The sequence below is a fragment of the Pecten maximus genome, chromosome 5, assembly GCF_902652985.1.
Source record: "Pecten maximus chromosome 5, xPecMax1.1, whole genome shotgun sequence".
NCBI lineage: Eukaryota > Metazoa > Mollusca > Bivalvia > Pectinida > Pectinidae > Pecten > Pecten maximus.
Window position 1 is genome coordinate 5588597 of NC_047019.1, and position 18303 is coordinate 5606899.

The 18303-nt window shown below is 35.0% G+C and overlaps 1 protein-coding gene across 3 annotated transcripts in view; it reads left to right on the forward strand.

Moving 5' to 3' along the window:
• Nucleotides 1-18303, forward strand: part of LOC117326945 (placenta-specific gene 8 protein-like) — an 87710-nt gene that overhangs the window by 64088 nt on the left and 5319 nt on the right. Inside the window, exons 2-4 of one of the 3 annotated variants that reach the window (XM_033883750.1) lie at nucleotides 4929-5068; nucleotides 5689-5828; nucleotides 6204-6572. The exons of 1 other annotated variant lie outside the window; for it this stretch is intronic. In XM_033883750.1, coding sequence (XP_033739641.1) covers nucleotides 4936-5068; nucleotides 5689-5828; nucleotides 6204-6296 — 366 coding nt within the window. In that variant the 5' untranslated portion in view covers nucleotides 4929-4935 and the 3' untranslated portion in view covers nucleotides 6297-6572. Of the gene's footprint in view, nucleotides 1-4928; nucleotides 5069-5688; nucleotides 5829-6203; nucleotides 6573-18303 lie in introns of those variants that run through there. One more of the 3 variants, XM_033883751.1, reaches the window with a different exon arrangement.

Below are 18303 nucleotides of genomic sequence, written 5' to 3' on the forward strand. Positions count from 1 at the left end.
TAAAGTTAAACAAGATTATGTGCAATCCTGTTTGTGATGATGTACAACGAACAAACAAAATATGATATAATGATATGCATCAACGAAAACTTCCATGTTGGAAACATTATAATCAGGGAAACGAGGTGTAACACGTTATGTGATGCATCAAGACTGCTATAAGTCGGGAAGACAGTGTGTTGTGATATTTAAAAAATCCACATCAATCCATTGGTTCTATCTTTAAATATATACAAGGGGCCACGATGGCCGAGTGGCTAAGGTGCCATAACACATTATCACTAGCCCTCCACCTCTGGGTTGCGAGTTCGAAACCTACGTGGGGAAGTTGCTAGGTACTGACCGTAGGTCGGTGGTTTTTCTCTGGGTGCTCCTTTACTCTTTAAAACCTTGCACGTCCTTAAATGACCCTGGCTGTCAATAGGACGTTAAACAAAAGCAAACCAAACCAATGTTAAAAATATGAGTTTGTAGTAGTAGTTATACTGGATTTACCGGTTACTCAAGGATAATTTAGTTATTATATATACAGAAGATGTTTAGATATAAGTATATCAATTTCATTACGATAAGGAAGAATTTCGCACATAAAAACACATTTCACACAGGAAAAGGGTACAAAGTATATATTTACTTGTATAATAATTTTAAATGATGAAACAAAAAAAGATATAGGCGGACGGAAAGAACAAAATGATCACTTACATAGCTGTTATGGATTTGTAAGTAAAATATATACGCAAACTTTTCGTAACCCCGACCAAGACGGCATACACAATCCTTCTGTCTGTTCAATCGCCCACTTTTATGAGTTAAGAAAGATCAAAGTTTTAGTTTAAAAGTTAGAGCACATTTATGGACTACTTATATACAATTATATATATTATTGAAGGGACATCTCTGACTGAAGTAGGAGGAAGATTTGAAATGGAACACCCACATTTTGAACAATACAGAAAAACCAAGTTCAACCCTTGGCCTCCTAAATAGAATTGCGAAACACTGTCCTTTCTTATTTTAAAAAACTCACATACAGTTGTATATATATCCCTGATACATTACATCCTCGATTACGGCGCCATAGTTTCGGACCCATACACCAAAACTGAATCGTAGAAAAATTGGAAAAGTTTAACAACTGGCAGCCAAATCATCACAAACAAATATAGAACTACATATAGGCATGAAGTATGCGTCACACGGATGCTAGAGGACATACAAATCAAACGACTAGACTTATGAAACAACGAGTGATTTTCATCAAGAAAATAGTTATAAGAATGTTGCCATCTATACCCCTTATGAGGGAACGGACAAAGAGAAGTATCAAAACGAATAATTTCGAAATCACTTTGAACTTAATGGAAAGAAACGTCACAAAATTTGAAAACCATTTACAATACCAACACAAAACTGACCAATACAATGATTCATTCTTGTACGCACAGTTATAGACAGGAACCATTTGGATGATTAAACAGTTTTTGCCCCATCATTTTAAGGTTCACACACCAATGTTCACCATTAAGTCTCCCTTTACCATTGTTTAATACCAGAAACGGGTACACCGTTTTAAGAAATAGAGATGCCATGTCGTCAAGCACAACAACAGGTACCTGTAGCTAAGCCCAGTAAGGAAGGGTAGCATATGTTCGGCCAATTAGCATCATTTAAATTTTATTTTTTCAGGCGTTTATCTCATGAGTAAATTACACTAACTTGTAAGGTACATTAGTATATACTTGTAGTTTTACTGCTTCTACCAGATGTTTGTCAGATACCTCCATCTTTGAGATTGCCTGTTTTATGAGTCATAGATGACATCATAGATGACGACATAGATGATGTCATATTTTCCCGAACGTTTTATTAAACAAACTTTTGAAAATTAACTAGCAAATGGTGTATAAAGCTTTTCAATTTGATGAGAAGTGACTGAGAAAAAGTCAATTTAGGTTGTATCAGATATTTTGAAACACCCTGTATATATATACATATTAACCCATATATACCAATACACATGCGCAGTAGCATTGCACTGTGGATTATACTAACAGAAGGAATATCGAAAAGACAATGCATACATAAAATGTATGTAGGAAATGTCTTTCACAGTAACGTACTTTATTTCTGTTGGAAGTCTATCTAAATCAGAGATTGATGAACTTTAACCTCTGACCTAATTAGATACAGTTCCTACAGAAATCAACAGATACCTAGTCCATTGGACTTTTGCATTTAAGCTTAGAACACCCTGGTCGTATTTAGCATCAGAAGTTCAGTCATTTCTTGGACACTTTTCCGCAAAAAGTATCATGCGTGGAATTTCGTATTTTCATTTGACAGACTAAATGCGTGCGACTGTTTATAGTATGCACGTTCTTAAACAAATCGAAACAAGCCATAGCCTGTGGTCAAATACATCACTAAAGAGGTAAAGTTAGACATCGATGTTTGTCATTTGATCCAGTATTGAGGGGGTAACACGTCCTGCCAGTTCAGCCCCTCTCCATAATTTACATAGACATTGTATTAGATGTATTTTTTTTATAGCAGAGCTACATTTATTTCTTATGATTAAAATAGAGCAAATAAATAAAATCGAAACAAACACACGGACATATGTTTTACATACATTATTTCAAAACATGGGCGTAGTCGAAACAACTTAGGATAGAGAAACATAAAAATTGACTATTTATAGAGCCTGTCGTCAAACGGCAACCACTTTTTTTTATCTTGCTGATTTATTTATTTATATATTTATTGTTTCGCCTGCAATATTGACCGATTTCAAAAAGTTTGAATTCGTGTGTAGGAAGTTCCCATATTATTTTGCAATTTCTGATATACATGTATATATTCACAGCCAAGAAAGTATAAACTCGAGAAAAAAGCGAGAGCTGCTAGGCCTTTGTCCTCTTGTTGTTTTATATTTTGGTTTCTTCTTTAAATGCAAATATTTGATTACAATCTGGACGTATTTTCAGAGGAGATAGATTATATGATATTTTCTCGCGGTGGTACACCATATATGATTTGCGGTATCAGTAAAGAAATGTTTACCCTTTTTTCATTTGCTGTGTCATAAATGAAACTCAACGGCTATTTTCAAGATACAGATAGTATTGTACTTGGTTGAAGAAATAAACGGAAAATTATGTCGAATAACAAATCTAGTGAACACATTTTACGCAAATTAAAACACGCGTTCACGAGGGTACAGATATTTTGATAATGACATAATTCTGACTGGTTCCGGTAGGCCGTCGTATCATCCTTAGCGCGTGAAAGGCGTGGTTGTATAGCACAAGTATCAGTATTTACGTAGTTCATCAAAATCAATCTCATCTTCCTGGAGCTATCGACTTAGTGTCTGTCGATTGAAGTGTGAGAATCTTTTCATCGCCACAGTAACAGTAAATTTGAATTTGTGTTATGTTCTAGCTGGCATGTAAACGTAGAAACAGGGACATGTAACAATATTTGTTGGATGCCATGGGGAGTGTGGTTAGGATGCTTCTCTCTTCCCAAAATCATTGTTACATGCCCCTGTGAGTCTCATGTTAGGGTCTTTATTATTCAAGAGTTGAAGAAACTTTTTAAGATGTCGATAAGATATATCCTAAAGAGCTCTGAAATCATAGTATTCTTCCTGTCTCTTCGATGCGTGTTTGACGTTCTAATGAATTTGCCATTTCTAGATAGTAACATTGCTGCCTTCTACACCTTTAGTTTTCACATATCGCATTTTATTTGGTAGTTGAGGGCTGATTACTAATATTACGATTTCTATGATAAATAACTGCAAATACACAAAATACTAACGTGGTTTTAAAAGTTGCAGGTTGATAAAGACAACGTGATGCATGAGGTATCGTCTCGTTTTATCGATTTTAGATTAGAATTGTGCATCAATCAAACCCTCACAATCTTTTTTGGTTATTGTTTTGTTTTTTATTTCCTCCTTTACCCTGTATCAGACGCACGAGATCGTTTTCAATGCGGTGTAGTGGTTGATCTTTGGTTAACCTTTCGCACGTTGCAAAGTTTAAACTTTCCCATACTACCAATCTTACTCTTCCTTGTGGAATTTATAAGTAAATCCCCCTTCGCGAATTACTGATTGCTACATGTGTACTGTAGTATTATCGATTTTGTAATGAATTTGCATACCACGAGTTGAGGCCCACCAATCAGCTTGGCGATCAGAATCAAGACAAATCATATGTATGAATCAATCAATAATATATGTGTTGGAATGTCTTTAAGTATCTATTACGTTATACTTTCGTGTTATGCTAATGAAGGTATACAAATACAGATTTTGTCGAAACTGAGCACTAATTAGTCTAAACTGCAAAAATTTAAATGTCCGAATACATTTTAATATATCCTGATCTTAAAAACTGTCCAATAGATGGGAGATATTCACCCGAAGAACGACCAAATTGTATTAAAACACAAAACGCTGCAAGTTTGATGCATATACTAAATAGAACCTGCAGTTTTAGTTTCCGGAACTAAACTTCCAGAATACAAAAACATTACAAAACTAAATTGATATAAAAATAAAAGATAAGCTAATCGGATTGTATAAAGTCTTACATTGTATGTATTGTCAATATAAAAGCAATATTCTTTGCTTATTAATTGGTTGTCACCCTGTTTTTCATTCCCCCAAATTACTGCTGTAGTCCTAGATAGCATACGGGGTAGGGTTTTCGTTGGTAAAAAATGTAATAAACAGAATATCTAACAGTGTCTTCAGTAATACCAAATATATTTCACTCGTGTGGCTAAAATTTTGATATTTTTCACTCGTGCTGCGCGCACGAGTGAAAAATATCAAAATTTTAGCCACACGAGTGAAATATATTTGGTATTACTGAAAACACTGTTAGATATCCTCTATATCTTCTTTTCAGACTCATTATGACGGCAGCACAAGGAAATGTGATCATCGTACAACCTCAAAGTACCACCAATAGGGATATTCTTGGTCCAGTCCAAGGCCATCGTGGTTGGTCCACAGGCCTCTGTGGCTGCTTCAGCGACTGTGTATCGTGTAAGAGGTTTTTTTACGAAACGAGATTGATACCTACTGATTCAAAACAGATATATAAACCTAGTTGCACTAAATACACTTTGCTCTCTTGGATTTAATCAATGGACGCAGGCATTAGTGCTTCTTCTTTATCCACAACAGTGTATTTTGATGTCAAACAGAGGTTTTAGTGTATTTAGAAGGCGACTGAGAAAAGCCAACTTAGGTCTAGACAATTAGAGAAGTTAGAGAGTTAGAGAAATGCCGCAAATTAGATTGGGAGGTGTAATGTCCAATTCTTTAATGAGTTTCATAATATTCCATAATGGATTTCCAAAGATCTTCAATAGCATGTGTTCATTCTGAACCGTGTCACTATTCACCTGAATAAAAACGTGACCAACCTGCTGTAAACCATCAACAATGATCGTTGTTTTCCACCGCAGAACTAGCAACTGTTGTTTTCAATCAGTTTTAGCTATGTGGAATTGAATTTCATTTTCTGTAGATTAATAACAATATCAAAATCCACCCGTACGCATGTATAGCAATTATTTGAAAACACAATAGCTTCAGTCATTCAGAAAATGCTGGTTCATTTTCAGTATTTGGAAAAATGATGTGTATTTTGTCCGTATTAGGTTTATTGACGCTTTGTTGCCTGCCGTGTATGGAGTGTAGGAACGCCTCCAGACTGGGAGAGTGCTGTTGCTTACCATATTGCTGTCTAGGGGCGAGCATGGCAATGAGGGCAAGGCTGAGGACACTTGGAGGCATACAGGTACGAGATTGAAAACGTTTAAAAGTTAAAAATAGATCTTTTTAATATGCTTTTGTCCTGAGGAATAGAGCTATACTATCTCGCTATCAAACGGTCATAAGTGAAACTGTTGAAGTTCGGAAGTCTGTGATTATGACGAAAGCGGTTACTTGATCAACACTTTAATCTACTCTTTTACAGAAATAATTCATCAAGCGCTTACTTCTATATATGCAAAAGTTAGGGTTTTCCCACAGTTTCCCAATACTTGTCAGTTATTCTAGATTAGGGCTGAACATTTCTTGTGCAAGTTCAGAACAGTATGGAATTGCCACAGTTGTTTTAACTACCAAAGATGAGTTTTTATTTTAAAACATATTTTTGTATTCTTTACAGGGTAGTATCTGTGACGATTGCTGTGTTGTCACCTGCTGCCCGATGTGTGCTGTCTGTCAGATGTCACGTGAACTCGACAATATGGGCGTGTAGCCAACCAATCCAGCTTGGCATGTGACCAACGATATATAACGTGGAATTCTATTGGTTATCCCAAAAGGACACTTGCCTGTTATTCGATCCAATAGATATTAACATCCTGTCAATAAAATTTGTTGAAATGAAAAAGGACACAGCGATTGGTTGATGAGATTTCCGGAACATGCACTGCTAGACCAAATATTCACCCATTGTAGTGAAACGTAGTGAATTGTTTAAAAACGTCGATTTTTTTAATAGTGTTGAAATAATAAATTTGATGCCGATGAATGTGTCTGAATGTTTTCCATTTAATTCACAAATAAAATGACGGTGTACGACAAAGGTATTTTAAGATAGATTTTGCAACATTTGATTGGATTACCTTTATCTCAGAATAGTAAGTCAACTCCAAATTATAGACCTTAAGATGAATTATTTCAAACCACACAGATAATATAGTAAACAATACCAATTTGGAATACGTTGGAAATTGAAAACTTGCACGGCTATCGAAAAACAGATATTTATGATCTCGCGACCGAGGCAATATCAATGCGAGACAGACAACTCGATGATATATCATTTGATTTGATTATCCTGTTCAAAGTCCTATCAACACATTTTTGAGTACTTCCATGGGTTACTAACTTACAATGGCCTTAAACCTGTTAATTTCAGTTTGTATTTTCACTTTCAGCATAACTAGTCATGTCAATTTTCTATATGTGCTTACTTACACATTTCTAACGAAGGTCTCCGAGTGGTTGTGTCCTACATGCTTGATATGGAATGTATGTACTTTTATTGACAATAAAGTAAAATAAGAGAAGAATAAGAAGTAGGAAAATAAGAAAATGAGAAACAAACAAAAACAAAATTCGGCCCAACTTACGGGAATCGGATAGCTACAATTTCAGGTGGTAAATCCCTTATTCCTGTTTTAAAAACATTAAATAAATATATAAATACTTCAAATGTATTTATACAGAAAAGCATAATTCGAACATTAAAAAGTCAATTGAAAGGTCGGTCGAACAGTTTTATTCATAGATCTGGTCCAAAACTTTTCGTCCAATACCACTCACACGAACCAAGTCCCTAAAGAAAGTGTGTTTCTGAGGTTACATATGAAGTGGGTAGGTCCTATAAACGAGGATAAAGAATAAGGTTTTGAGGTTTGAGAATCAAATATATACACTCCTACTAAAAATAGCAAGGCGTAGGACTCGGGTGGAAAAGATGTGAACTCCCAAGGCGAGATTCTCCGTCAACTGTAGGTATCAGGGATACTATCCTACCACAGAGGGTAGGCTCGGACTAATGTCACAAAAATAATTGTCAAATAAAAATTAGCATCGCCTGAGTATGACCCGTCCCAGATCTACATTATCCTAGACAAGGGAAGTAACTCACCGGAACGTGAAAACCGACCTATTTTCTGACAGAGTTCATTTTTTCCACATAATACTATTGGATTTTAATCATACATTTTGTATATGGCTCGTTTCAAAGATGAAACATTTATCTATCCGTCCAGATACAGGGTGTTGACTTAGAAGTTATTGACCAATCAGAGATTTTGTGTAGCCTACGAGTAACTATGTGGTCAAGGAAAGATCTAATGATCTTAGGATTTGAGTCGTGTAAAATGGAAACAGAAGAGAAACATCACATCGATCATTACAAAACAGACTTCCATTATGATCATGGCCCATGACCGTTATTTTCAATTGAGAACATGAAGTGGACGCAGATAGTCATCAAACATAAAAACACAAATCACAAATGCAAGTCAAAAAGTTTCAGTCACTGTCCGTAGTTGTAGTTACAGTATTTGAACGAAATAGTCGCGACATCTGACGGAGACTTAAGCCTCTGGCTTCCCTTTTCCTGGTAGCTACTGCAGTTTATGCCGGTATCACTCGGTACGAATATTGTTGCCAGCAGAACAAGACATCACTTTCTAATCATCCCATTATATATGCTGCAAATTTAGGCTATAATCAAAACACAGAAATAAAAAAATAAATTTTGGAACACATGTTTCCTGTCAATTGATAGACCTTAAGTGTTTTCATGTAAACACACCGACACACATTCCTTGGCACTCGAGCGTGATTTCCGAAATATTTGTTGAAATACATAGTATCCTCAATACGTAAATCTCGGGGTGAACTTCCAGCATCACTATACACAATGATAGGATACCTACCAACTCCAGGAAAGGAATCATAATTAAATTGACAGTGACTAGTGTAGCATTCAGCTGTGACGTTCGACTTCGCGGTGTTAAATGATTGGCCTATTCATATTTAATTTCGTACAATTATATAATTTACAAAAATATAATATCATACATAAGTCATCCATCTAAAAACATAATTCAATTTCCTTGATTACGAACGATGTTTTGTCTCATAGTGATTCAGCGCACATAATTTAGTCGCTGTGGAGGCAAAATGTTATGGGATAAACATGTTCTTAAACAAGTGACGGTTGTTGATCATGTTTATCTAGCCCTCAAATAAACAAGATAACAACCGTCACTTGTTAAGAAACCTTTATGTGTATATGACAAGAAAATGGAACTTTATCATTTAAATGTCTCTTATATGTTAAAGATAATTTCATTAAGAACTGGCCTGAACTATGTCTGGCTCAATCAATCTACATGTACACTTTAAAATTAAGAGGCTGGTGAAAAGTACCTTTAAAGATTTTTTTTTTCATTTTTTGTGAAAAAAAAAGATCAAGCTGATGTTTTTAAATCATGGTATTTTTATGGATCCTGCTCCAAGAAAATGAAATTAGGGTGCATACTATAATCCTATCTTCTTAAGATAACCCAATATTGTTAATGTGAATCTTGTACACAAATCTGTATACCTGGCTTCTAAAGATGCATTCATTAGAGTGGGTTAGAAGGAAAGATCACCCCAAGCTTTACAGCTATCTTTAGGTAGCATATACAGTAGTGATTCCCAGTTCTGAAAAATAAGGCACGTTTTAGATACGTAAACATATACAGTAAACCCTACATATTACCTATACAAAAGTATATATATTTGTAATTTGTAAATTATTCACACTTGCAATTCTAATACTGCTGTGAAGGATGCGCAAACTTATTTTTTCTCTGTTTCTCCGACTTTTGAAAACAATTATTACCACTTCAAAAAAACTTTAAAAATTGCAAAATATCATGATTTTTTTGCCAAAATAACACAAATCCCCACACATTTTTTTTTCTGAAACTTAACTTCAACTGGATAACGGAATTAATCCTAAAAATTGCAAAATAACATGATTCTTTGCCAAAATAACACAATTCTCAACACATTTGTTTTCCTGAAACCTAATTGAAACTAAATAACAGGATTAATGTTGTTTTGGCATTCGTTCATCTATAGGATTTTCTGCTTTCCTACCCCGTCTGCTACACACGACAGGGGCTTGGCACGATTTTCCAAATGATGGTCCATATATATATGTATTATAGTGTCAAGGGAACTAACAACACAGAGGGGGAAAACGAATGTATTTTTTTAAAAACTATTTTTTTCATTCTACGGGCCAAAGATCTTAGTGACACATACTGTAAATCACTTATATTTCGCGTGGGATTTATTTTCGCGTTAATTCGCGAGGAGAGTCAAACGCGAATTCAAATCCCTCGCGAATATTTGTATAAGAATGACAAGAATACTAAGTGGCGTCCATTTTTAATCTACCGTAATCTTTAGTTGGTGAGCAAACATCGCCGTTAAAGTAATGATATAATGCTAGAGAATATACTTATATCAGAGTGTGTTTTTATATCACAAAACACCAAAATTTCACACACACAAAACCCCACTGAACACTGATATTGTGGTTGAACTCGGATTAATGAACTTCTAGACGATATTTTACATGTAGTTAATTTAAGTACAATATGTACGGTCCCGAGGATCCCGGATGGTCACCCGGAATACGTCGTACTTTATTACCCACGCTGTTGTAAGTTATGTAAGGTTACATGTATATTTACCATAACAAAGTTGAAATCAAACAAATTATTTATTTAATTCAAACATTCAGAGCAAATAATCGCCTGGAGTATAAATCATTAGCAATAGATTGTCCCGAGAACTGTTCATCGGTACCACTGTATACACACGTACGTTAATTACAATGTACGTTAACTCACAACCTATTGTAGTCCCGTTATCTTCCAGGCATTCTTAATGAGCCGTGGGTTTTGTTCAATGCCTGACACCGCCTTTGTAAGCCATTTAGAATGTATACAGGTACGGTAAATACAATTCAGTATGTCCAGACACCGATATCACATGATTGAATCACATGACTTTTCTTGTACCGTCACATGACTCTCATAGACAAAATGGCTACCATCATTGAAAAATCGCCGACCTGTTAACGTCATTCGCGAATTTAAAGTCATTATGAGATCAGAATTCGCGAAATTATGTATTCGCGAATAAGTCAAATTAGGTGAGTTCGCGAAATTAAGTACTCGCGAAATATAAGTGATTTACAGTATATTACCTTTAAGAGAAATGTTTGATCTTTCCAATGAGCGTTCGATGAACAAAATTGGCCAAGTATTGTCCAAGTTATGACCTGGCGAATTCGGAAATAGATGCAGAAATGGCTAGGTCAAAATCTCCCTGTCTAGTTGAGTAGTCGTCTCGTCTCTAATGGGTACCTCATTAACTACTCCGAAATCGAAAAATCGACGCCTGCAGCGGTATACAGTAACCATAACTATGTCAGTACATGATGTCGTTTGGTGATGTTATCTGTCGTGCGATGTAGCAATTCCATATTAACATCACCGAGCTTACAGTCTTCAAAAGAACCGCCATGTTTTCCTTTTCGTTGTCGATGGAACGATCGCGCTGATTGGTTGAATATTTATTCGGAACGCTTCTGGGCTGTACCGACCATCGTAACACAAAACGAAACATAAACAAAGTTAGGAAAGGTACAATATAGAAAGACATGGTTAAGTAGCTGGTAAGCCTGAAAATGTTGACGTTTTCTCAAAAAGAAGTGCTTGACAATGTCATCACTGGTCATAACATATTTATCGGAGGTTCAACGGGCACAGGCAAATCATATGTTGTTGAAGCTATATTATCAGAAGTCTACGAAGCATCGGAAAAAAAGGTTAGTTTGACATGCACAACAGGGATTGCGTGCACAATTTTTCCTAGTGAACTAAAACCATGCACAATCCACAGGTGGAGTGGTATCGAAGATGGGCGTTATTCCACATCAGAGATTAGTTCAATTATCAAATCAAACCCTGAGTATACAGACACATTGGAGAGAATTAAAGGAACTGATGTACTGATAATAGATGAAATTTCCATGTTGAGCAAGAAACTGTTTGAACAAGTTGCTGAAATATGTGTATTAAAAGATGACAGAAAGGTTTTCGGAGGTATCCAAATATAGTTCTATGTGAAGACTTTTCAGTTACCCCCCCCCCCCCCCCCCCCCCCCCCCCCCGTCCCAAGTCCACTCTATGATGACGACGGAGAGTTTTGTTTTAAGAGTGATATCTTCACCAATGATATACCACTCTGACATCTTCTTACTGAAGTTATCCGGCAGAGAAATGATACCTTCATCAACGTGATACATGATGTATCTCGTGGGATTCAATCAGACGAAAGTGTTCCTTTTATCAAAGCACTGGAGAGGCCACTACCCGAAGAGAATTCTGGAATTACACCTGTAAAATTGCTTTTATCAAGTTACCTAGTTGATAATTTCAATAGAAAAGAACTGTTAAATATGAACGGAGACATTTTTGAATATACATCAGTAGACTCTGGCGAAGAAAAGTATCTTGCGTCTATATTAGCCCCAAAGAAACTCTGGCTGAAAAACAGTTCATCTATGATGCTCTTGAGGAACCTTTCAGACATACGTTGTGCAATGGACTTGTGGGGAATTCGAAGGTGATAGCCCTGGACCATGATGGCCCGACTGTTTATTTCCCAAGCATTGAAAAGACGATGAAGATGCTGAGAATAAAGTTTACAGGTAATTATACCAGTATAACATATATTCATGATATACTACCTGAACTATTCGTGTTTTTTATGCAATGTATGCAGGTATTAACAGAGAATTCATATATTTTACTTTTTGTGAAATCTCTGTATATACATGAACATGTATTTAAAGTGGTTATGATATTATAAAGGGTTGTAATATAAGAATTGCGACCTATCAAGTTATCTGAATGCAGGTACATATATATATATATATACAGATCACAGACACTTGTTTCAATAGCTAGTCCAACTTGTAGTCATATATATATGTCAGTATCGTCTTAGACTAAGTATGACCTTAACAACAGTGAGTTAATAAATTATAACCCTTCCATGGTCATGCCCAGCGGAAAATATGTACATTTTGTATATTACATTTGGCCTTTGGTACATTGGCATTCAGCATGACCGAGGAGGGAATATATGATTGAAACAAATGTCTGGAGGTCTGACCTCTTCCTAATTTTCTGTTGTAATTATAGGTCTTGACAACTCTAAAGTGTTCCATATATTTACTTCCACCATTCCTAAATTTATTTGATTCATAACTATCTTTTACACGATAGCATGCAAGCGCAGGGACTTTACATGATTTTCCAAATAAAAATGTATATAAATGTATGGACCATATTTTGGAAAATCGTGCCAAGTCCCTGTGCATGCAAGCTATAAGTTTCAGAAAGCTATAGTCATACTCTAATTTGCCTAGCGCTTTATTGACCAACAAGGACTAGCTGGTGTCATGACACATTGTACATTTATATAGCAAGTATTGTTTGTAATGAAATTGTATATATCATATGTGAATATTGGTTAAGGAATTGTCCTTAGTATGTACCTTTGTAAAATCATGTTCAAATGCACATGCACATACATGTATGATCACAGAATAACTCGTTTATATTTACTAATTGTCATCACATTAGACAATGAATTTCAAAATACCCTACACACATGCAATACTTTAAAATTAGTTAGTCAGATTATTCAAACTCATGAAATGTTATATCAGAATTCGAATTTGTTCTTCATGTTTTCTTCATGTTTTCTTCATGTTTGAACTTGTACATTTTACATAAATCTTTATTTATTTTCAGTGTTCAGTCCAAGGTGGAGAAAATGTGTAGCAACCAGGGAACAGTTTCCCTTGTAATTAGTATTTGCTATGACAATTCATTAGGCTCAGGGAATGACACTTGATAAGTAAGTACTTTATATCTCTTGATCTTGAAAAAACAGACAGTCACTTAAGTGATACAACAGGGATCCGGACTTGGCACGATTTTTCAAATGATGAAAATTGCTCCAAAGTCCCTGTGAATGATACTGATTTTGATTTGGTTTTGTTTATTTTGTTTGATGTCCTATTAACAGGCAGGCCCGGGTCATTTAAGGCCGTATCAGGTTTAATCTTGAAGGTAGAAGAAAGCCAGAGTACCTGGAAAAAACTATGACCTATTGATCAGTACGTGGCAACTACCCCATGTGGGTTTAAAATTCAAATGAGTAAGATTAAATACAATCAGTGTATTATCACAATGAATTATGATATTGAAAATCAAACTCTTACAAAAAAAAAGATTTGTCAAATCAGTGGTCACATATTACAATTACAAAATATGTACATTTTGTGCAAATATTTTAAGTAATTATATTAGTTTATTTGACTTTGCTTTGTACAATATAGGGACATCAGCAACGTTAACCCTGTGGTCCATCTGTGTGTTTTATTTATTTGTTTCTTGACATATATAGCAATGATCATCTCGGATATGTTTAGTTGAAACTTGTATATGTTGAGCTTTTATTATTAATAATGATGTTTAAAACCTGCATCACTTATGGCTTGATTAAAGGTAACAAATTCATAACATACATGCATAATGTCATTATTATTGTGGAATGTAATTCCAAAAGGCATCATCCGCAGATAACTTTAAAGTAAAATTTTGTTTGGTGCATTCATATATATACGATGTGAACAATCTGATTAAAATCAGCTGTTTATCTCACAGGGACTTGGCATGATTTTCCTATAATATATATATGGGACTATCATTTGGAAAATCATGCCAAGTCCCTGTGGTTTATCTGCTCATCTCCATTACACGTGCATAGCATATTTTATTAATGTAGCAGTTTATTTTAATCAGATTACATGATATCTGAATTCTGTGTAGTCATATTGTCTGACTTGTACAAATAATCTTAGCTTAATAAAACTCACTTTTTATATAAACCTAAGTGAATCGTATAATGTTTCCAGGAAAGGGCATGTCATTATATGCTTTGACTGTGATATACACTTGCATGTTCAATGCTTTTCTTTGTACTTCGAATTCAGGGTGGAAATTGATTGCAGACAAATATTCAAGGCAGGACAGCTAGGAGTGGCCATGGGAAGAGTGAGATCAGAAACAGTTAAAAAGTTGTTGTGATGGGAGATAATCCATGAACAGAGGATACTTTCTATATATAGAACATCTGTGGACTCTTCAAATTCAATATATTTCTTTTTGGATGACTTGTAACATTGTAGTTATATATATAACAGCATTGTCAGGTAGCTAGCCTTGTCCATAAATATTGACTTATAAATTAAGGTCTGTATAGCGTTGGGAAACTGGGTGCCTCCTCACATTTTGGAAGTTAACCCTATCTGTATACAACTCTGTACTATGTGTATTTAAATCAATGTTATTAGCACCTTCTTTATAATACTCTGTATAACTAGGTGATCTGAACAAATGATCTTCATTTAATTCTTCACACATGTTTAATTTGGTGACTGGAGATGGTCTGGGTGATATTGTTTCATGCATGCTACATATTCAAATCTTGTAAAAAATGTTTTACAATAGGAAAGAAGGAGAGATTGACATTGTGGAATGCATGTAAGATTTCCATAAATTAAGTAATATTATATATATAGGTTCTTAAAATTGTTAGTAGTGGTTCGTTTGTTTTGCTGTTGTCTGACTGATATTTTGTAAGTTAAAGATAAGCAAAAATCGAAGATTACATTTACCTTGCATGTCTGTATGGAAATAGTTGAAATATTAAATGTATCAATATGTACAGTCATTAAAAGTGTCATCTGTAGCAGCTGTATGCTGGATGATTATGATGTTTGTCTGATTAAAAGGGCATGGCAGTGTGTTATGTTTAAATTAAAATGTTATGCAAATGGTTTATTCCTTTAATCGAAATTCTCCTCTCAATTTCTGAAACAGAACTGACAATATTTACTCATGCATATAAAATAAGTACATGTAGGTAACTGTTACAAGAATGTGTTCCATCCGTGGGCAATTTTTGGAAAATGAAGCCTTGATGTGCCCCTCTGCCACCCTAAACAGTTTTGCAGGCTCCTGTGATAGTTATGGTATATTTGTAATTATGATACAATATTGTATAATGGACCCCCCGCAAACAGTGTTTCAGGTCCTTATGGTAGTGTTTATAATAACTGTTATTATGGTACAATGTACATTGTGTATATATATAAAGTAGATACTCTCAAAGAGTTGCATGTCCTTGTGGAGCAGTGTTTATTAACCTTTACTGTATTATATATACACAATGTAGTAGCTATATATATAGACAACCTGGTCCCCTGGCAAACAGTGTTGCAGGTTCCTGTGGTACAGTGTTTTTATTTACTATAATTATGGTATAGTTGACAATCTGGTCCCCCAGCAAGCAGTGTTGCAGGTCCCTGTGGTGCAGTACTAGTGGTTTTTGTTCACTTTTATTATGGTATATATAGTAGACAATCTGTTCCCCTTGCAAACAGTGTTGCAGGTCCCTGTGGTAGAGATTTTTTATTTGCTTTTATTAGTCTCCTACCGGTGAAACAGGGGGGACTCAGCACTCTAGCGACTTCATTCTTTCATGGATTTTCATCAAAATTTGCATACATGTAGTTGAAAAGGATGAAAATATCTCGGACGGGTTTGAGCTTCAGTGTTATTGGGTCAAGGTCATAGCGAAGGCCGGTAGGGGACATGTACTGCTTCAGTAATACTCAGTATGCTTGTTATGGTATTGTAGACAATTTGGTCCTCCAGCAAACAGTGTTGCAGGTCCCTGTGGTACAGTGTTTTTATTTACTATTATTATGGTATAGTGGACAATTTGGTCCTTCGGCAAACAGTGTTGGAGATCCCTGTGGTAAAGAACGTGTTTTAATTAACCATATTTATGGTATTAAAAGGGGTATCTGCAGCTGCAGATTATAGCTAGATCTGTTTCTGTTTCTAATTCCATAGAAATGAAGCCCAGAAAAGGAATTCATACAATATCTGATTTCATACAATATCTGTGTATTTTTATTTTTCTTGTTAATGTTTATTATAGTATATCATTTAACAGTCAGCAATAGGTGTTTCTCTATGGAGTGTTTTTAACTGATCATGAAATCCATTTTTAGAAAAATTAGTCAAGATAAGTTAAGTGAGTCGTTATTTTGCTGTGTATTACTGCATTCCAATAATTCACATGCATGTTGAAGAGACAGTGTGATGATTTTTTTTTTTTTTTTTTGCCAGTTTGTCACCTACAGGCAAAAATTTGTATGGCATCTATAATGTAGTGCCATATACATGTAGTATACACAGAGTATTTTTAATATCATTAACATGTCATCCTTAAATTTTATGAAGTAAACAAATGATTTGTTTTACTTTTGAATAGAAAAAAAAATAAAACTGAAATATTATAAAGATATGTTGTTATTGTTTTCTTCCATTCTTTTTTAAAATTTAATTAGATTGAAATTGGGATTGATTTGTGCATGATATATACAATTACCATCTAATTGTTATCAAGTATATTGTTACAAATTGTGTGCATATTTAAACGAAACATTGAGAAAGAACTGTTATAACCAAGTTATAAGACCCATGTTGGTGGTTCGTGCAGCATTTGAAAAATTCCGCCAAATATCCTTTCGTAACTTTGTTTATGTTTCGTTTTGTGTTACGATGGTCGGTACAGCCCAGAAGCGTTCCGAATAAATAGTCAACCAATCAGCGCGATCGTTCCATCGACAACGAAAAGGAAAACATGGCGGTTCTTTTTGAAGACTGGAAGCTCGGTGATGTTAATATGGAATTGCTACATCGCACGACAGATAACATCACCAAACGACATCATGTACTGACATAGTTATGGTTACTGTATACGTATGTAGGCGTCGATTTCTCGATTTCGGAGTAGTTAATGAGGTACCCATTAGAGACGAGACGACTACTCAACTGGACAGGGAGATTTTGACCTAGCCATTTCTGCATCTATTTCCGAATTCGCCAGGTCATAACTTGGACAATACTTGGCCAATTTTGTTCATCGAACGCTCATTGGAAAGATCAAACATTTCTCTTAAAGGTTATATATGTGTCACTAAGATCTTTGGCCCGTAGAATGAAAAAAATAGTTTTTAAAAAAATACATTCGTTTTCCCCCTCTGTGTTGTTAGTTCCCTTGACACTATAATACATATATATATATATGGACCATCATTTGGAAAATCGTGCCAAGCCCCTGTGCTACACACCATATTTTGCTACAAGCAAAGCTTAATTTCCTGCACTTTCGGAAAACCCAGAAATTTATAATCTCGAACCTTTTTTTTTTCTTTTCTTATTCGTTTTTTATGCATATCATACTACAGGAGTTATCTGCTTAACAAAACAATCGACCATGGTCAGGGTATGCTAATGTGGTCTGCTACCTTATAATTAGATGACATAAGCAATCTTGTAGATATTGAAGATCACAAAGCATACAGCGTTTTAATTTAGTGTACTAAGTTTTTCACATTTTTGTAGGACTGTAATTTAGATCCAAATAACGTTATAGGCATAAAAGGTATCAAATAAGATTGTTTCTGTTACAATAATATAATCACTTATCTTTCGTTTACATTTCAAAAGGCTAATATTATG